Source organism: Ostrea edulis, chromosome 9, assembly GCF_947568905.1.
Source record: "Ostrea edulis chromosome 9, xbOstEdul1.1, whole genome shotgun sequence".
NCBI lineage: Eukaryota > Metazoa > Mollusca > Bivalvia > Ostreida > Ostreidae > Ostrea > Ostrea edulis.
Window position 1 is genome coordinate 3,677,962 of NC_079172.1, and position 23,073 is coordinate 3,701,034.

Here is a 23,073-nt window from a genome sequence, read left to right on the forward strand (position 1 = left end):
TGATGGGATGCACGAAAATGTACAGTTCACATCAACAAATCAGAGTGATTCCCCTTTCGCTACACCAAATGGGAAATCGAAAGTACAAGATAATGAGGAAAACGATATATTTGTTGAACTTTTTTCAACTAGGAAAGCTAATCCAAAGAAATCTATAGTTGCATATCTAAATATAAACAGTCTGCGGAGCAAAGTTGAGCACATACATGATCTATTAACTCGGAATGTAGTTGATCTACTCTTTTTATCAGAAATAAAACTTGGTGAAGACTTTTGCGGACGTCCAGTTTCAGGTGGACAACTATATCCTATGGAGAAGGGATCGAAACACACATGGAAGGGGAATAGTGGCATATCTAAGATCTGATCTACCAGGTGACAGGAAGAGGAAATTCGAATTCAAGTCAATCGAGGCCATAGGTATTGAATTATGTATTGACAATCAAAAGTGGTTCATTTCAGGCGTATATAAGCCGCCCAGTATGACAGACTCTCTGTTCACTTCTGATTTCAATATGTATGCCGACCAAATATCAGCATCTTATGTTCTTAGGTGATTTCAACTATGATATGTTAGATGATTCTCAGTGTTCCGTCATGCAGGAGATATGTGATGTTTTTGATCTTAGAAATCACATTAAGAAACCAACATGTTTCACCAGCTATGGAAAACCAAGCCTTTTAGATCTTATTATCACAAATATGTCATCTTATGTACATAACGTTTTAAATTTTAACAGTGGTTTTAAGTGATGTCCACAATTGTATTGCTGTCTAATTGAAGTGTGTCACTCCTTCAACAATCACACAAACCAAGCTAGCTGTGTAGAAGTTTTAAAAATTTCAATGTATAAAACTACTTCGAAGATTTAAGTAGTATAGATTTCATTAATGCTATTGGTGTGTAACAGGGTTTCTGTCGAATTAAACAACAAAGTCCTGTATGGGTTCTTAGATGTCGATCACCTCCATTTTATTGCCAGAATCTAAGCTTTAGATATATATATATATATATGTGTATGACACTCTGAAACATATCAAACAAATAATTATATTTACAATCATATACATCAAAGTATTACTTATTTACACAAATTACCTCTTTGAAATATATGTTACCATGATATTATAAAAGCTTAAAAACACTGATACTATATATTTATGATTTTCTATAATGACTATACAGACATTATTCATTATAATCATAAAATATATCATGAACACCATCATACCATTCTATGGGAATAAGTGATGTGGCAATAATCCCTCATTTAACAAAAATGTCCATGGAGATTGACTGTAAATTATGAAGTTTACATAAATAAACTTGCATCATAAAAATATCGAGCATGTATTTAAAAATATACCAAATCTGTGAAACACATAAATTTAACTTATTTCAAGCTAACTGATTTATGCCTCACAAAATATCATTCTCACTGTGCAAGTGCTATGGAATTAAATCTACCAAATTATTAAGTTTACTGCAATTTAGAAATAATATAAAAGTTATAAAATAAGCTTACCTTGTTAAAGAAATGATCAGTCAACAGTCAAATATCTGTCATATATTTTCACCAACTTCTCTATAAACCAACTAGACAAAGAATGACTGAACACCACCAAGAACTTTTGGAGGGAAAAAGAACTGACCAATAAAACACCAGCTAACAACACTAAAACCAATAGGAACTTCGAACACTTTCAAACCTATTTACAAAAGTTTGATTATAATGACCTAAGGCAAAATTCAATAAATCAGAACAGGTACTGCCTGTTCTACTTGGATGAGCATAAAACACATCTCAATGTAGTGGTTATTCAGATAATGTTTAATTTGAAATCTATATACAAATTTGTGTAGATTTATTAATTTAAATCAATTAATAAACACTATTACAGATGTAGAAAATACCATGATGACATACCAACATTTTGAAAACAGATTCTTAGAAACGATCGAAAAACACGCTCCTTTTAAGAATAGGAAGGTTTTACCTAAACAAAATCCTTTTTATGAATAAAGCTCTTAAGAGAGCTGTTTACAGAAAAAAGATGCTATTTCATAAATTTCAAAATTGTAATACAGACAAAAATTGGAAAACATATGCAATTCAAAGAAACTACGTCACAAAAGTTAAAAGGCAATCTCTAAATAAATATTTTATAGAGAGATGTGAAGGGGGGGGGAGTCGAAAGATTTCTGGCCTACAATCAAACCGTTTTTGACAAATAAGGGCAATAACACCACTAGAAATACTATCACATGTGAAAATGACAGTTTAGTCTACGACCATCTTTAACAACTATTTCGTAAATGTGGCAAAGGATATAGGAACAAACAATTTTCAAATAGATAAAAAAAAACATTCAAGTGTTAGACAAATTGATACTATCATGAAAGATAAGGACTCACAACCACTATCTTTTAAACTGGTAGATGAATCTTTTATCGTTGAACACGTAAACAAAATCAATATTAAGAAAGCTACAGGAATAGATAATATATTACCCTTGCATTTAAGACTAGCCGTGCCATCTTTAGTTTAACCATTAGCATGTCTTATGAATAAGGCCATAGAAAACTCAGTTTTCCCCAATTCACTAAAGAAAGCCAAAGTCTGCCCTATTCATAAGAAAAACAGCTGTCTAGACAAAGGAAATTATAGACCGGTCAGTGTTTGCCAGCCATCTCAAAGCTCTTTGAGAGAGCCATCCATATACAGCTTTCCGAATATTTTGAGTCTATATTTCATCCATTCCTTGCTGCTTTCAGAACTGGGTATGGATGTCAGTCCACCTTATTTAGGATCATGGAATACTGGAAAAGAGCCTTGGATGAGAATAAGTATATAGCCGTCATTCTTATGGATCTCTCCAAGGCTTTCGACTGTCTCCCCCATGACTTGCTTCTCGTAAAACTTAAACACTACGGTCTTGGAAATGAAGCCTCAAGTCTTCTGGAAAGTTATTGCAGTGAGAGATAGCAATATATGAAAATCGGAGAGGTTTCTAGTTCATTTCAACCAGTATTCAAAGGTGTCCATCAGGGTTCGATACTTGGAACGATACTGTTTAATATCTTTATAAATGATATTTTCGGCTTTGCCTCTGACTTCCATTTACAATTATGATGATGACAACACTGCTTCTTATTTTCATGAAAAAGCAGAGATATTAATCACCACCTTGGAAAATGCTAGCCTATCCCTTTTAAACTGGTTCAGTTGTAACGAAATGAAGGCAACCCCATACAAATTCCAAGCAATCTCAATGGAAAAGAGAAGCAAAGATTTAGATTTAACAACTACTCTATGCAGTGAATCGAAGGTTAAACTATTAGGGGTTACCATATATTTTCAATTAAACTTCAACTCCCACATTGCTGACATCTGTATGAAGGCAGCTAAGCAATTAAATGTTTTAAAAAGAATAGGACACAATCTTAGTCGTTTAAGTAAACTCACCATTTACCATTCCTTTATTCTATCAAATTTTAGTTATTTTCCCCGTACCTGGCACTTCTGCTCTAAAAAGAATACCATAAAAATGAGGGGGGTGGGGGACACAGGAAAGAGCCCTTCATTTCATATATAACGATTATGTATCTACATATGATGAATCGCTTCAAAACTCTCTTCTTCCAACCTTAAAAGTAAGGCGTATGCTCACACTGTATATACAGTGTAGAAACTTATAAAATTGTAAACAAATCCAGCCCTCTGTTTCTTCATGACATCATTAAAGATCATTCTTACAGTTTTAGATACACAAACACTGCCATTCTGCCCAGTGTCAGGACAACCAGGTATGGGCTGCAATCCTTTAGGTACAGTGGTCTTAAGATCTGGAACTCTTTGTCAAATGAATCTTGGCATCTTACCACCTTAAATCAGTTAAAAAGTTTTATTTCCACTTGGTCTGGTCCCAAATGTAATTGTAAATCATGCAGATCTTAGGTCCAGTGTATAGCTTTATATGTTGCTTCTCCTCTTTTTATCTATGCAGCTTTTATGTGGTGTCTTTGCATGGCTCAATAGATCTTTGTTTTTCTAGTTTATGTTTTTAGTTAATTCTGCCAGCAATGAAATTTTAAATATCTATATGGTTAATTTACTATCATTATTGATTTTAATTACATCTATATTCAAATTATTTTCATTAAATTCTTATACTATTTATCCAGCTTTCTATTTAAAATAGCTTGTACTGCAAAAAAACATTACGAATTAGTTTGAATTTTAATGATTATTTTTATATACATCTACTCTGGCTTGTAGTATTTTATATCTTCCTCTAAATCTTCTGCTTTCGTATCTGTATATTTTGCCATGAAATGTTTTATTTTTATTCCGTATTCTGTTGTTAACCTGTGATATGCTCTGTGTATAAATGTACATGCATGCTATGTGTCTTTGTCTTTAATATAAAAGGTGAAGATAACGAACAGTGATCAATCTCATAACTCCTATAAGCAATATAAAATAGATAGTTGGGGAAACACGAACCCCTGGTCACACCAAAGGAAGGTCGGGTGTCAAGGAGGAGTAAGCATCCCCTGTCGACCGGTCACACCCGCCGTGAGCCCTATATCCTTATCAGATAATCGGAGTTATCCGTCGTCAAAATCAGAGTGCCAAAACGCCCTAACAATCAGTATGAAACACGACAGACAGCATTTAATCCAATGATAGGTTGCATTGACGATCTAGATCGTTATAACGACCATAGCATTTGCGAAATGCTGACTTCAATCGAGACAGTTAAAACCCCTGTACCATCAACTTGTTTGTCAGTAGCTTGCCTCGATTTAAAAACTGACCATAAACAGATCAAGCTCTAGCGTATCGAATTAGTTGGTTGAGAGATATAAACACCATATGCAGGTGATAATGGGATATAGGTACATCAATATTTGGGAAGTTGGCGATGGAGAAGCTGAAATCATCCCGTTTGTCATACAGTTGAGTTGTCAGTTTGCCATTAATGTCTACTTTCAATAAAATACACGTATCTACGTATGAAGCAGAAGTGGACGACTCTGTGGTGTCCTTTATTTCGAGCTCACAGGGGTATATCAAATCGACATGTGAATGAAAGCTATCATTGTTAATAGACAAAACGTGGTCAATATATCTAAATGTTGAATTGAAGACCACAGCAAGAGGTTTTTTCTTCTCACGTAAAAGGTTTTGAATAAATTCTGTTTCATATCAATATAGAAACAGGTCAGCTAACAAAGGAGCACAATTCGTGCCCATGGGAATTTCAATAGACTGTTGGAAGAACTGATCACCAAAGACCACAAATTTATTGTCGATAAGGAACTCTAGCATATTTTTATTTCAACTTCAGAGTACTTGTGCGTGGAATCAGAGTGGAGTTTAACAAAGCAAGTTTTTGGATGACTGATCACTAGATATGAATATTTCCGTTTTCCATTTTTATTGACGAAGCAACTTTCTATGATGTCAAAAAGTCTAGTCTTTAATTTATCGTGAGAAATGGTCGTGTAAAGTGTTGAAAAGTCATAAGTTTTGATGTTATAGATTTGGGAAAAGGTTTACGATTTCAAGTTTACTAAACGTTCTTTAGAATTTTGTAGAATCCACATTTGATTATCACCACTTCTGACATATGTAGTCACACAGTAAGTTTGAAGTTTGAAGTTTCTCCTTCACAGCTGCTAATATTTAGCATAGGTCTAAATTTGTGATACATCATCTAAAGTTTGTGAATCTCGACGGGACGTAAAACTTCCAACCAACCAACAGTGGCTGGAAGCATCCATACATTGTGTACAAATTTTGTACTTCCAGTAACCGTAATACATTCGAGGCATCTTTCCAAAAGTTGCGATTGAATATGCATAGCGCCATCTACTATAAATTCCAATGTCTTTTCTTCGTTGCACGCCATCTGGCGTCAATTCTGTAATGCCTCGATGATCGGTCGTTTTGCAACGGAGTCTGCTGATTGTTTTAAGCTAGTGTGTTGTGCATTTCAGCATGCTTTTCAAATATATTTCTTTGTTTTGTATTTACGTCTTTTTGGGAGTTGAACTATGTTCAATCTCCCTGGGTCATCACGCACTTTTCTGCGCAGTAATTTGTATTGATTTGTATAGTGGTCGTCAGCGGGGGTTCTGTGTCAGCTGATTTACTCCTAGGTAAATCAACATAAACTTTTATAAACATCCGCCATTAAATAATCCATGTAACTTTTCTGAATTAATCTAATTTTGATAATTGACATGTAAATAAATGCAATGATATTGTATTCAAATCAATTTGAATACAAGATTTCGATCAAATTGATACTGATATACATAGAAAAATAAAAGATAAGGTTGAAAATTGTCGTTTGTAGCGCAGCGTCACCTATAAACATTGATAGGGAAACGAACGACAACTGCACACAAGCCCTATTGACACCGTGGCGCGAAATATCGAATATGGTGCGAAACCTCAGAAAATTTACAAGAAATAACTCTACAACATTGTGTATGTGTATATATTTGGGTTTTTTTTTAATGTGATATAAAAATGCTTGATGTTACATGTAGATTGAATTAAAACACGTCATTCCCAGTCAACAACTTTCGATTGGGATCGGAATACGAAATAAAATTTCTTATATCCGGTGGCAAAGTGAAACTGCTTCATGCTTCAAGTTATTGAATTACGTAGTAATTGCACGTTACACATTAGAGAACTGTTCCTTTTAATAAAGAAAGTCACAAAATAGATACAAAATGAGTGTACCTTATTCATTACTGTTACCGAGCTTTCGTCGACTACAATCTCGAAATGGCATGCTTCGCTGCGCTTGATGACGGTAAGGTCCACATTTTCTACGTGAGTAGTGTGATATTTGTTTATGAATTTTTTGCGCATACATGGTATGTCTCGGCTAGGAATAATGGAAACTTTCTCACCTATGTATGTAAAGACATATTAATATCTATTTTTAAAACTGTAGAACATTTTTATCAAATGACAATGTTTGAAAACGCTTAGAGCCCCGATGTCAGAATTTCCTTTTCCAAGACATCAATATGTCAAATTCATTATCCTTTTTGAATAGTATGTACCATATTTTGTACCAGTTATCCATTTTGAATCCCCTATTACAATGGGATTTTGCTGCACTCTGTAATGTTTGAGTGGATGTCATGAGTGTGTGTCAAACAGAAATTTTAAGAGCATGGGATAAGGTGCTGCCATGTATTACTTCACTTTCAAAGTTTAACCCAGCCACAATGTTGAATGTATGCTGCAAAAAGGATTGGAAATTGCTCTGGTCAAAACACATTGTTTATTTGTCTACAGATGAAAGAGACATGAGGATTCTCCCTCACAAACTGGAAAAAAAAAATAGTTATGGATCTTGTACATGTATAGTTTATTAATCACTATAGATTTCCAGCATCACAAGTCTGATTCCACTATATGCTTTCCATACTGTCAGGTTCATTCACCCCCTGTTTGAGCCACAGTATAATATCCCAAATACCTTGGCAATAAATAACATTATTTGACTAGTGTTTCATTTTTAGCGGAGTTGCGATGAAGTCGAACTCGGCTTATGATCTGATGAAGTGCCTTTGGGTGGGCAGGCGGGCACGCATCAACATTTCATTTCCGCACCATAGCTCTTGAGCAAATTATAGGATCTCATTCAAACTTAGATGGACTGTCACCCTCAGTAAGATGAGGAAGCCTATCGATTCTGGGGTCACTAGGTCAAAGGTCAAGGTCACTGGCTATAAATAGACTGAAATTTGGAGAAAATTTTGTTTTCCGCACCATAGCTCTTGAACGAATTATAGGATCTCAATCAAACTTAGATCGATTAAGTAAGACAAGAATCCTATCGATACCGGGGTCACAAGGTCAAAGTCACAGTGGCTATAAATAGACTGAAATTTGGAGAAAATTTTGTTTTCTGCACTATAATTTTTTAACAAATTATAGGATCTCAATTAAACTTAGATGGATTATCGCCCTTGATGAGACAAAGAAGCCTATTGATTTTGGTCAAGGGTTAAAGGTCAAGGTCACAAAGGATTTAAGTCGGCTGAAATTTATGTACGCAAAATTTTGCTCCCTGCTTGATAATTCTTGAAAACTTTTCTGCCGGTTCCCTCTATGCCCATTCCTTGCGCAACTCGGCTTGTGCATTTCCGATGCCCGACAATTTTTAATTTTTTTGCATTTCATTTATTTTGAGTTATTATACAATTATTTACCATTCTATTGATCCTCTACAGGACTGTAGTATACTCAGGTGACAGTTTAGCATATTGGACTACCTTTTCAAGTAATGAATCCTTAGAATTAGCTATAACTAGGATTAAACTTGAATGTATATATACAGGGGGAAAACTTCTTCATAACTGCAAGACATTGATAACCATATTGATTTGAATGTTTGGGCCATAATATGTGGTCACATTTTTCATGAGAATATAAAGGGGTGAAATTCTAGAAAACAACAACACGACTTCAGTTACTCGAGGAGCGTTGTGGCCCATGGGCCTTCCATTATCCATGTTTGCTGTTGTAACGCTTTGAAAAACAACAACAGTTGATTTGTATCTAAAATAATGATAATATTCAGTCATTTATCCCCCTACCCTTCCAGTACTATCTTTTCTAACTGAATTTCCACAATGTTCAACTCCCACGAGTACTTTAAGTACTTTGTTTACTCTTTCCGCCGCCCATAGGTTTCAAGGTACAAAATCTAGCACGTAAGCACATAAGGTAGGGATATGTATTTTCATGCAGAAATTGTGTATTCATTTAAAAATGCACATTGCTTTACTCCATTATATATATATATATATATATATATATATATATATATATATATATATATATATATACATATATATATATATATATATATATATACATATAGGACGTTATTGTTATAAAACCGGACAATGAATACATCTGAAATTAATTGATGTCAGTAAAGTTTACTGTGTTTTAGTGTTTAAAACACTTGAAACTTGGTGTCACATGTAGCTAGTATATGTGAAATGACATATTAACTTCGAATTACAAAAAAGTAGAATTATCACTTGCTTATTGCATTTTCCAATAGGTTACAACAATTTGTTCACAAGATCTTGCATTAATTTGAATGTAGGTCATGAAGTTACTCGGGTATATTTACGTTTGGGTATATTTACATTTGATAATCTTTCCCGATCGATTTTGTTGTAGCGTTTATAGTTCATATGTCAGTGGCGGATTTAGGGGGGGGGGTGGTGGAACCCCTCCACGCTCTTCTTATTTTGGTAGTGATAACTATGCATCAAAGCAAGAAGGAACCAGAATTTTAATCTGAAATGCATTAAAATGAATTATTTTGAATCAATAAGTCAAGTTTATTGTTTTTGTTTAAATTCTATAAAGGATGTGGTGACTATAAATGAAAGGAAGAAGAAACAAGAATTTCAGTCGAAAAAGCATTAAAATGCACCATTTTGAATCAATATTATCAAAATTTTCCGGGAGGAGGCCCCCCATACCCTCCCCCTTCGGGTCTCAACCACCCCCACCCACCCCCCCCCCCCCACCCCACCCACCCCCCCCCCCCCCCCAGTAAGGTCTAGATCTGCCACTGTATATTGTAAAGCTGCCAATGTTTACATGCAATACGTTTCATGGGCTTGTCGCGTTTTGAATGCTGAAATGTGTTGATTTCCTTGAAAGGAAATATTTTTTGTCATTTAAAAACTAGCTGTGATCTTTCTAGAATTATTACACAAACTCAGAAATCAAAGAACATCAACAACGGGAAAATTAAACCTAAAGGATTTTTCCGCCAATCAAAAAAATCATGACTACTTGTCTTTTTTTCCATGTCATTTACGTAACATGGTCGTCAATTGGCATACTATATATTGCGACGTCTTGTAAGAGTTATATTGCTCTTTCCCAAAAGTCGGATATTGGTATTTAACTGAGAGGAACCAGTTGTGGAGTACCAAGAAGGAAATGAATGAAGAATAATTAAGTACTATGATTAGTTTCTTATAATATTTCATATTAGGCTTGAACATGATTTTACTTAGCGGAATCAGTTGTAGTATAGAGTTGTCGCATTTTTCAACAACAAAAAAAACATGCTTCCGTTTCGTTCCATTAAATACAAATATCCGTGTGGATATTAGTATTAAGCGGAACGAAACGAAACAAAGTGAAAATACTTAGAAATCTAAGTGAGATTAATCCGATTCAATATTTGTTTATAATGTGAGATATATTGAGATTATACATTGAGATTTGATTTGATTAAATATATTTCTGAGATTTCATCAGATGAATGAGAATAATTTTGTAATTATTCGAAAACATTGAATTTTAAAATTGTAAAAGTTAAATATATTCAAGTTTTAGCACACATTTCATTACTATGACCATTCTGGCCCCACCCTGGTAGCAAAGCCCTATCCCTGAGATCACCAAATTTACAATTAAAGGACTACCTGCTCTTTCTAACTATCCATTTAGTTTCAATTTATTATTAATAGCATTAACGAGGATGACATTTAAATGTTTTTAAACATAAACACTATATATAAAGGTTGGCTCCGTCATGAAATTTATAATTTTGGTAGAGATCTTCCTGGTCGACATGACTATGGATTGGGAAGAAATTTCTATTTGAAAATTGGTCAATATTTGGGAGTTTTTGCCCCGCCCCAAGGCCCCGGGAGTGCAATTAACGATTTATGTCCCCACTTGTCCCAAATATGCTTCATACCAAATTTGAAAAGAATTGGAATGGTTGATTGCAAAGAAAACTTTGTCCCTACCGGCCATCTGAAATTCACATTATATCTATCTGCAAACACACTTTCTCTCGAACTGTTAACAGAAAACCTCAGTTACAACATCGTAACTCAACTGCATATGTAATATCACACTAAATAACCTTTCTGAATCAGCACGTCGATTGTCATTGTGCACGGCGGATCTTCTATTCTAGAATGGCGTATTTATATATATTTGATAAATAACCAAAATCTTCGCTGGAATCTGAATTGGTGCGGTACAAGCACAAATCTATCAAATAGCCCTTCAGGTGTCATAATATTTTATCACATGACCACCCCAAAATGAAGACTTTCTTACATGTACATAATATAACACTAATTATGTCACAAAAACACACTTTATGATTAAACGTCTCAGATTACATTGCTCGTTATCTTCACTTGTTCGTTACAAGCGTCTCAGATTACATTGCTCGTTATCTTCACTTGTTCGTTACAAGGTAATCACAATCTCGTTACAAGGTTCATTCGTTTTATAGGACAATGGGAAAGCTGAAGATTCTCTTCACTGCTCTGTCAGTGGCAGTGCTGGGATTGGCATATCATCTTTACACACCAATGCCACCGGAAGCGGAAGAACCTTACCAGCAGATGGCGTTTTTGGCAAAATTCAAATTAGCTAAGACAATTGTAAGTAAATTCCTATTTAATCTTACATTCTTGTTCTCTCCTGCCTATCAAAATTGTGTTTTTGACATCATTACTTTCATTTACCTCCCCATCTACCTAAGGTTTTATTTCATCGCTTTATAAGTCGATTGATACATGTACAGATATTGTATATATGACAATACAATTTTTTTCTTCTAATTTCCAGGTTTCTGTCATAGGTTGGAGCGATTTAGAAATGTTCAAAAAGTTAGGGTCTCCTAAATTCGACATTGATCCAGCCGACACTGTTACGGTACCGTATAATTATTATTTTTTTAACCTTCACCTTATATTGACAGAGATATTTACTTGTGATATCATCCTTCAATCGATATCAAAATAACCTAATGTTCCACTTCTGCAAAGACCCTAATAGCATAACTTGAGCTTTTTGTATTGCTGTATAAAACTATAAATTTCAATTTGTTATACTAAGAGTTAGTGTATAAATCATAATTGTCAATTTGCAATACTAAGCAAATCAAAATTCATCAACATAAAAGGTGAATAAATCTTATTTTCTTCATAAGTCCGTGGACGATATATTTGATGGTGTAGATGTACGAGTATACAGACCCAAAAACCAAAAAAGTGACGAAATTCTTCCAGCACTCGTGTTCTATCATGGAGGAGGATGGGTGTTGGGGTCTAGAGGTAGTTCGAACATTCATACTTTAGTTTCACTGAATATTTCTTATATTACTGTGACATGTGTTTCGATTTAAACGCGTATAATGAACTCTAAAGATGGTTTTGAACATTGTTTTATTCAAGAATTTTTCACTCGTGAAGAGAATTCTTGAATATAACATAAAACAATGTTCGATATATCTATGATTTACCGACGAAAGCGTCACCAGCTTTATGTAAAGTGTTACACATTTTGACCTATGAAGGACGCTTTCGGTCGTAGTAGTGAAGGTTCTTTATTGTGACAATGACTACAGGTCAGCTGGGAGGTCTTGAGTTCAAGCCCCGCCATGGCCACGTCAAACTTCTTGGCACTTGATATGGGGCTCACGGCGGGTGTGAACGGTCGACAGGGGATGCTTACTCCTCCTAGGCACATGATCCTACCTCTGGTGTGTCCAGGGGTCCGTGTTTGCCCAACTCTCTCATTTTGTATTGCTTATAGGAGTTATGAGATTGATCACTGTTCGTTATCTTCACCTTGCATTTAACAGACTTATGCGAACCCTTAGAAAGATTTAGAAACCAATGATTGTTTTCTTCATGTTATCCTCACCTTTCACGTAAACGTGGGTAGTGATTGCCGCTTCACCAAAAACCCTGAGCGCTAGGCATAAGACTAAATTTGTGGTACTTCACCTACAGCTGGTGAAGTCTCAATATGAGTGAAACAATCTCGACGGGACGTAAAACATACCTACTGTGAAACAGGAGCTCGGTTTTCAAGGTCATATCGCTCACCCGCGCATCAACTATTTTTCTGATGAAAATGTATCGCCCATCTTTAATTGTACATATCGTGCTCGATATTTCACCGGAAGTCACATATCGTCAATATATCTGACATGTTTCTATATTCTTAACAAGTAGAATTTATTCAAAAGAACCTCTTGCTGTGGTCTTGAACTCAGCATTTAGATATATCGACGACGTTTTATTTATGAACAACATATGTATGTCGATTGATATATATCCCAGTAAACTCGAAATAAAAGACACAAGTCTTCCACATCTGCTTCATACTTAGATATTTTATTGAACATAGATTCTAATGGCAAACTAACAACTCAACGTTATGATAAACTTCAGCTTCTCCATCGTCAACTTCCCATATTTATGTAAAAATATTCCATTATCACCTTCATATGGTGTGTATGTCTTTCAACTGATTCGATACGCAAGAGCTTGTTCTGTGTGTGATCAGTTTATAAATCGAGGCAGAATACTGACAAATAAGTTGATGTTACAGGGTTTTCAACTGTCTCGTTTAAAGTCAGCATTTTGCAGATTTCATGGTCATTATAACGGTCTAATTTACCAATACAGCATGTCATTGGGTCAAATGTTGTCTGACGTGTTTCACACCAATTGTTAGGCCGTTCTTTTGACATTGATTTGACTTCGGATTACTGTTTGCCTGATCAAGATATATGGCTTATGGCAGTTGTGACCGCTCGACAGAGGATGTAATGAAAAAAGCTCGGAAAACTGTTTGACGTATTTTTAGCCCAAAAGTAGGTCAAGGATGGACCAATCCAGTTTAAATGCAAACCGAACTTGTATTCCTCCAAGAATCTAAGAGAAAGCTTGTAATTAAATATCAGGGCAATATCTGTACCCATAATGAAAAAAGCCCGGAATACTGTTTGATCTTTTTTTTAGTCCTAATATAGGTCACGGACGGACAGGTCAATCCAACTGAAATGCAAACTGAACTTGTATTCCTCTGAGAAGAAGCTTATGTGTAAATTTCAGGGCAATATCTGTATCTGTAACGAAAAAAAGTTCAGAAAACTGTTTGACCTACTGATAGCCCTAAAGTAAGTCAAGGACATACCAATCTAGCTGAAATGGAAATTCATTCTTACACTTCTTGAGGGAGAATTATGACCAACTTTCAAAGTCGTACGTGCATCTGTTACGGAAAAAAGATCGGAAAACATGACCTCGGACGGACGGGCAGCCAGCCAGCCATACAGACGCACGGACAACACCATACATTTAACGTGATACGTCCCGTCTAATGACGGGCGTATAAAAACAGGTCAGCTAATAAAAGAGCACAATCCGTGCCAATGGGAATTCGAACAGACTGTTGGAAGACCAGATTATCAAAGACAAAGTAGGTATTGTCAATGAGGAACTCCAGCATTTTAATATTAACTTCAGAGTACTTGTGCATGGAATCAGAGTGATGTTTAACAAAATAATTTTTGGGATGAAGTAAGTACTGATCACAAGATATGAATATTTCCGTGTTCTATTTTAATTGAATAAGTAGCACCTGTCTTTGATGTAGAAAAAGAAAAAGCCTTGTCGTGTTTCGTTTTGAATGGTCGTATAAAGTGTTGAAAAGTCATATGTTGTGATGTTGATTAGGGGAAAGTTTTGTAGAATTCACATTTGATTTGCACCACTTCTCGCATTTGTTGGCATATATGTATGTTGTTGCACAATATGTTCGAATATATTTTTTTTACTTCACAGCAGTTAATATTCTTGTGAGGAATAAAGATAGGGGCTTGGTAAAATATTAACTGGGTCCAGCAATGTATTTCTGTTTGGGTTTTTTGTTTTTGTTTTTTTTTTGTTTTTTTTTTGGTGAAGTTTACAACTATGTCGTTCCTGTAACCGAAAAGTTATAGAGATGACAAAGTAGTTCGATTGGGGTATCTCTGGTACAGTGACATTGTCCGAGATAATTATTTTCAGATTCCTATGACCCAGTACTAAGAGGATTTGTTAGACAGAAGCGGATGGTGGTGGTATCTGTCGAGTATGTATCTTTCATTTAACCTCAAAATAATTCAGTCTTCGCACTAATCTTTTTTTTTCTGATACTGCAAACCGAAATTATATCAAACCGTTTTACTATTTATTCGGAATATAAGAGATTTCTCTAATCCAAGGATAAATTTCTTATTTAAAAGATATATCGCTTTAAAAAATGAGACATTTTTTTAACTCAAGAGTCATCGATCAAGTTACAGAGACTATCCCTCTAACAGAGGGACGCCTCTTTTACTTAGACGGATATCCCCTTCACGTAGAGAGATGTATATCTTCTACATTGAGATATCTCTTTAACTTAAGGCGATATTATTATAAAAATTTCAAGGAACAATATCTTTAAAACAAGAAATATCTCTCATAACATCCAAAGGAGGTATCTCTCAAACAAAAAAGATAAATATCTATAAGTTAAGGTTACATCTCTATCTTGGATCCAGAGACTGTGAAATCTAAACACAAATTTTATATGAATCCATTAAACTTTACATTAGCCTACTAGTTACAGTGAAGTAATTACTAGTAATTTAGATAGGGTGATTTAAAATGGATAATGCTTAAAAGTACAACTTGATGTGCATTTTTGGTGCGCCTACAGGCATATCTGATGCTCCTGCAATATTCATAAATATATTAAAGTACAATAGATTATTCGTTTTTAATATATGCTTTGACTTTTTGTCAAATGATTTCAACTCGTACGTGTAAACATTTCTACCTGTGAATTTAATTTCCTATCAATTCCTAAAACAGATCAAGGGAATCAAATCCTGAAGTAATTATTATACAACTCTCGAATCTCTGTCTGGAAGCAACTTGTTAATGCCGTCCCAAGTACTAGGTTAACCCAAACTTTTCTCTCATTTGGACATATCTTATTACGTCACATAAAAGGCAAATGTCTTTCATTTGAAAAATCAATTTTATTCAAATGGAAAATATTTTTTAACCTTGAGGGATACATCTTATAAATCGAGAAAGAGATATCTCATGAAAAATATATCTCTTAAGGTTAAGAGATATCTAAGCTAAATAATTATCTTTCTAAGTTATAGAGATATATCTCTAGCTTTAAGAGATATCTCTTGACATTTAAGAGATTTCTATCTCACTTCGTTAATGTGATATTTCTCTCCTTTAAAGAAAACTGGCGGCGGTAGCTCAGTGGTAGAGCGTTCGCTTTGTAACTTGGATACCGTGGTTTCAATCCCCGCTTGTGCCATGGCCGCGTCAAACCTAAAACGTTAGCATAGGAAGTGATTGCTCCTTCGACAAACGGTCGACATTGAGATGTACGAATCACAGGTCTTTTGGATATGAACTTAAAAACGAAGGTCCCGTGTCGCGGCAGGCGTTGGTACAGTAAAGAACCATGCATCACTGCTGCCCTGAACTCTAAGCATGGGTCTAAATTTGTTGTACTTCAACTGGTGACTACCCAGTATGTGTGAAAAATTCTCGACGAGACGTAAAAGAAGCAAACAATCGTTAAATCTCTAAGTTAAAGTAATATATCTTTTTTGGAATAATTAGTAAATTGGCTTACGATACTAATTGCTGTTTAGCACTTTATTTGCAAGTATTATAATTGACTTTAATGTGGAAAATAAAGGACAGAAGCCTTGGTTTTGTTTACTCGCTTTCGACTCCAAGTAGAGTTTCTTTTGAATGTTGATAGCTAAACTATTTGTTATCCAAGCTCTTCTTATGGCATATTTACAGACATGGATAAATCATAAAGAATATCTAATATACTACAAAAGTGATATATCTTTGTATCTTTCATTCCAACTCTCATAACAACAATGTACCCTTACACTTTTTTAATGTGCGGGTATACTAAGCTACCCAACGCCGTAAGTTTGAATCTGTAAAAGTATTGGAATTATTTTCCTATTTCTTATCTCTTCGAAACTATGTGGCAATGGGGACATAAAGGTCGCGAATAGGTACAACGTGTTACACCATTTTTCTCACGTGGTTTCATCTCCAATCATTTTGATTTGCTTCCATTTTGAATGTTCCATCGTATGCTACACAGAATCCAAGAGATGGATTCTTATGGATTTTCAAGAGCCTTACCATCGAAGTGCGTCATGTAATTTGTACAAATTTTGCTTCTTAGAAAATGCTTGGAGGAATTTCATCAGAATTGTTTTGGAACACCGTTTGGGATAGTGGAATAAAAAGTAAATTTCACACACACACACACACACACACACACACATTTTTTTTTTAGATGGGGTTGCGGGGATTATTAAAACCTTCAAGAATGCTAGTCTTTACACTTTTGTTTCATTTCCTAGACATCTGGTACACTGAGCACGAAAGCCTCTACCACTGTTATAGAATTAGTCTTCTCCAAGTCATGGCTTCACGTCCATTCGCGGACCTATATAATAGGTTGGTTGTTTGTTTTACGTCCCATCGAGACTTTTTCTCTCCTATTGAGATGCCACCAGCTGTAAGTGAAGTACCACCAATTTAGAGTTATGCTTAGCGTTAACGGCAGTAGCACGGGAGGTTCTTTTAACATTTCCTATCGCGACACAGGATCTCCGTTTTTAAGGTCATATCCAAAAGACTCGTGATTCTCACTTCCAATTGCCAACTGTTTGCCGAAGGAACAATTTCTATCTATGTTTACGTCTTAAGTTTGGCGCGGCCATGGCACGAGTGGGACCTCCCTGTTACGAACCACTGAGCTACCACAATGACTGTTGAAATATCTTCTTTATTCTTGAACATCTGGTAAGCTAACTACGTGCATGCATGTAGTTATGTTAAGTTAAGAAAGCCTCTATTATTATATTGAGCATAAAGCATTTTATCATTCATGCTCCAGGGTGGAGTTATATGGATATCGCATAGTGAAAATGCATTAAAAGTGTATAAAACTCATATATTCCTGAACATCCGATAGACAAACTATGTGCTTAGTACTTGAAAATAGAAGTCTTTATCCCTTGTCGAGGCTACATGCATGATGCAATGGAAATGCGTTATAATATTTAAATATCATCTATTCATGAAAGTGGAGGAAACAAGCATGGTGTAATGTTTCTCTACCAAATTTGTGAAATTCATGGACCACGGGTCAGATGTAGGGAACAAAATGCATAAAGGTTTCAGTCTCCGGGATTGGACCAAAAGTTATTTGAATTTGTACAGGTTTGATGATGTACTGTCTATATATCGTGTTACGTCTCCTTCTGTCAGACCGCTCTATCAAGGAGAATTGTTTTCATTATAATCTTTTATACTTCTGATTTATAGGTACCGATTATCTCCCGAATTTCCTTTCCCTGTTCCCATAGACGATTGTGTAACAGCGACGAGTCATTTTCTGCGTCACAGCAAGACTTATAGAGCTGACCCAGAGAGAATAGGTGTCATGGGTATATACATTTTGTATTTTCACTTTCAGTATACATTCAATTGTGTATAACTCCTATTCGGTGTCACTCTATCACGTGACTGTAAACTGATTCACTCTATCAGGTAATTGTAAACTGATTCACTCTATCAGGTGACTGTAAACTAATTCACTCTATCACATGACTGTAAACTGATTCACTGTATCAGGTGACTGTAAACTGATTCACTCTATCAGGTAATTGTAAACTGATTCACTCTATCACGTGACTGTAAACTGATTCACTCTATCAGGTAATTGTAAACTGATTCACTCTATCACGTGACTGTAAACTAATTCACTATATCAGGTGATTGTAAACAGATTCACTCCATCAGGTAATTGTAAACTGATTCACTCTATCAGGTAATTGTAAACTGATTCACTCTATCAGGTAATTGTAAACTGATTCACTCTATCAGGTAATTGTAAACTGATTCACTCTATCACCTGACGGTAAACTGATACACTCTATCAGGTAATTGTAAACTGATTCACTCTATCAGGTAATTGTAAACTAATTCACTCTATCACGTGACGGTAAACTGATTCACTCTATCAGGTAATCGTAAACTGATTCACTCTATCAGGTAATTGTAAACTAATTCACTCTATCAGGTGACAGTAAACTGATACACTCTATCAGGTAATTGTAAACTGATTCACTCTATCAGGTAATTGTAAACTGATTCACTCTATCAGGTAATTGTAAATTGATTCACTCTATCAGGTAATTGTAAACTGATTCCCTCTATCACGTGACTGTAAACTGATTCACTCTATCAGGTAATTGTAAACTGATTCACTCTATCAGGTAATTGTAAACTAATTCACTCTATCAGGTGACAGTAAACTGATACACTCTATCAGGTAATTGTAAACTGATTCACTCTATCAGGTAATTGTAAACTGGTTCACTATATCAGGTAATTATAAACTGATTCACTATATCAGGTGACAGTAAACTGATTCACTCTATCAGGTGATTGTAAACTAATTCACTCTATCAGGTAATTGTAAACTGATTCACTCTATCAGGTGACTGTGAACTGATTCACTCTATCAGGTGACTGTAAACTGATACACTCTATCACGTGACTGTAAACTGATTCACTCTATCAGGTGACAGTAAACTGATTCACTCTATCAGGTAATTGTAAACTGTTCTATCAGGTAATTGTAAACTGATTCACTCTATCAGGTAATTGTAAACTGATTCACTCTATCAGGTAATTGTAAACTGATTCACTCTATCAGGTAATTGTAAACTGATTCACTATATCAGGTGACAGTAAACTGATTCACTCTATCAGGTGATTGTAAACTAATTCACTCTATCAGGTAATTGTAAACTGATTCACTCTATCAGGTGACTGTAAACTGATTCACTCTATCAGGTGACAGTAAACTGATTCACTCTATCACGTGACTGTAAACTGATACACTCTATCACGTGACTGTAAACTGATTCACTCTATCACGTGACTGTAAACTGATTCACTCTATCAAGTGACAGTAAACTGATTCACTCTATCAGGTAATTGTAAACTGATTCACTCTATCAGGTAATTGTAAACTGATTCACTCTATCAGGTGACAGTAAACTGATTCACTCTATCAGGTAATTGTAAACTGATTCACTCTATCACGTGACGGTAAACAGATTCACTCTATCAGGTAATCGTAAACTGATTCACTCTATCAGGTGACAGTAAACTGATACACTCTATCAGGTAATTGTAAACTGATTCACTCTATCAAGTGACAGTAAACTGATTCACTCTATCAGGTAATTGTAAACTGATTCACTCTATCAGGTAATTGTAAACTGTTCTATCAGGTAATTGTAAACTGATTCACTCTATCAGTTAAATGTAAACTGATTCACTCTATCAGGTAATTGTAAACTGTTCTATCAGGTAATTGTAAACTGTTCTATCAGGTAATTGTAAACTGATTCACTCTATCAGGTAAATGTAAACTGATTCACTATATCAGGTGACAGTAAACTGATTTACTCTATCAGGTAATTGTAAACTGATTCACTCTATCAGGTAATTGTAAACTGATTCACTCTATCAGGTGACTGTAAACTGATTCACTCTATCAGGTGACAGTAAACTGATTCACTCTATCACGTGACTGTAAACTGATACACTCTATCACGTGACTGTAAACTGATTCACTCTATCACGTGACTGTAAACTGATTCACTCTATCAAGTGACAGTAAACTGATTCACTCTATCAGGTAATTGTAAACTGATTCACTCTATCAGGTAATTGTAAACTGATTCACTCTATCAGGTGACAGTAAACTGATTCACTCTATCAGGTAATTGTAAACTGATTCACTCTATCACGTGACGGTAAACAGATTCACTCTATCAGGTAATCGTAAACTGATTCACTCTATCAGGTGACAGTAAACTGATACACTCTATCAGGTAATTGTAAACTGATTCACTCTATCAAGTGACAGTAAACTGATTCACTCTATCAGGTAATTGTAAACTGATTCACTCTATCAGGTAATTGTAAACTGTTCTATCAGGTAATTGTAAACTGATTCACTCTATCAGTTAAATGTAAACTGATTCACTCTATCAGGTAATTGTAAACTGTTCTATCAGGTAATTGTAAACTGTTCTATCAGGTAATTGTAAACTGATTCACTCTATCAGGTAAATGTAAACTGATTCACTATATCAGGTGACAGTAAACTGATTTACTCTATCAGGTAATTGTAAACTGATTCACTCTATCAGGTAATTGTAAACTGATTCACTCTATCAGGTAATTGTAAACTGATTCACTCTATCACGTGACTGTAAACTGATTCACTCTATTAGGTGACTGTAAACTGATAGACAGTGGTTGCATGACTGTAGTGAAAACTGGAATTTACCAGAGAGTTACAGTTCCAATATAAAAATCTTCGACTTAATGCACAACTTTCACTGGGCAAGATTCAGATGTTATTTGTTATGTAAAACTTATACGATACCAATTTTTGATGCACCAGATGCGCATCTCGACAGACAATGTCTCCTCAGTGATGCTCAACCGAAATGTTTGAAATCCAAAATAACAATAGACTTTTAGAGCTATTTTAGGGAAAACGGAGTGCCAAAAAAGTGGAGTCAAATTCGTCTAAGGATAAGAGCTATGCGTGAGGGAGATAATCCTTAATTTTGGAATGAATTTCTAACTTTTATAACAGCAATTAAATATACATCCGTATTTCCAAGCTAGTAACGAAGTACTTAGCTACTGGGCTGTAGAGACCCTCGGGGACTAACCATTATATGTTATATCTCTATATCGCTGCCTCATTTTAATATCAAAGGATTTCTAACCCTGCTATATTTGTGTCAAGTATACCTTTAACCATTCGAATTACAAAACTCCAGCTTCAATTAAATTTGCCTTTTGACGTAGCCATGTTAGTAAATCAATCTACTTGTGTGACCTGAGTCCAAGAGCAACAATGTCGATATACATTGTTGTTTCTTATGATATCACGTACGGTGCAAAGTAGAGAAAAAATAATGATAATTTGTTGGTGGTGGTCTCTCAAGTTCCTTGGAAGTGGAATTTAATACGTAATAACCAGAATTGTCAATCAACAGCGCTATCAAGTAACTGAGGAGACTGTTACTAAGGTTGTTTTCGTGAGAGACCTTTTCATTGTACATACAATTCTCTTGTCTCTACAGGTGACAGCGCTGGTGGAAATTTGGCTGCCGCAGTGGCACTGAGACTGCTGGGGCCTGAGTTTGTCGACCTCCCAAAGATAAAAGTCCAGGTTCTGATTTATCCGGCTCTTCAGGCCTTCCAATTTCTATCTCCTGCTTACGTTAAATACGCGGGAAATTCTGTTCCCGGGGCACTTAATGCTGAAACAATGTGTGAATTCTGGTTATGGTATGGCCTTGGTCATGACTACACGAAAGTGGATCACTTAGATTTGTTAGCTGGCAAACACCTTACGTCGGAATGGTTGAATTCAAAAGAAGCCAAATATTTAGATATCACAATTTTACCTGAGAAGTTACGCGAAAGTCGCAGTGCTACCCCAGATTCTGTTAAGAACGAAACTTTATCGAAGTTGATAAAGCCTGTGTTTTTTAATCCTTCTTTTGCGCCTTTAATGGCAGACGATCAAAGTATACGTAGATTGCCAAACACGTACATATTGACTGCAGAATTTGATCCTTTGCGTGATGATGGGTTTTATATGACAAAGAGATTACAAACGATGAGCAAAAAGGTAGAGCACAGACATTTTACTGGAATGGACCATGGATTCCTGTCTGTCCCGAACTATCAAAATGGTTTAAAAGCTGTTGTGGAAATTTGTGAATATCTTAATAAAGAGTTGTGATGTATTTCGTTATTCTAAACTGTATATGCACGAGATTATGTCTTTATGGAAGAACCTAAGAATCGCCGAAAAATTCATTTTGAAAGATCCCTACACTTGTATAAAAATAACAAGAGGCCTGTGGGGCCACAATGCTCAACCGATTTACCTTCACCCTACTGTTGTTCAGAATGTTTGTGAAAAGATTGTTTACCTTTTTTTATCCAAGCGTAAACTTTTTACCCCATATTATGACCCACACCATATCCTATTTGGGTCATGGCTTAATGAAATTTGAATCCATACA

General features: G+C 35.3%; 1 protein-coding gene across 4 annotated transcripts; it reads left to right on the plus strand.

The window, feature by feature from the left end:
• Positions 1-22,791, plus strand: LOC125658504 (arylacetamide deacetylase-like). 4 transcript variants are annotated; one of them, XM_056148253.1, is made up of 9 exons: positions 1-375; positions 2,777-2,848; positions 3,761-3,808; positions 11,335-11,485; positions 11,673-11,759; positions 12,037-12,160; positions 14,909-14,972; positions 18,263-18,384; positions 22,120-22,791. In XM_056148253.1, exons 2-9 carry the CDS (start codon positions 2,814-2,816, stop codon positions 22,785-22,787), a joined length of 1,299 nt encoding a protein of 432 aa, XP_056004228.1. In that variant the 5' UTR covers positions 1-375; positions 2,777-2,813; the 3' UTR covers positions 22,788-22,791. The 4 variants fall into 4 exon arrangements, with proteins under 4 accessions (XP_056004228.1, XP_048745737.2, XP_056004229.1 ...); XM_048889780.2 differs by having other exon boundaries at positions 17-420; XM_056148254.1 differs by lacking the exon at positions 2,777-2,848 and having other exon boundaries at positions 19-420.
• Positions 22,792-23,073: the final 282 nt, after the last annotated feature.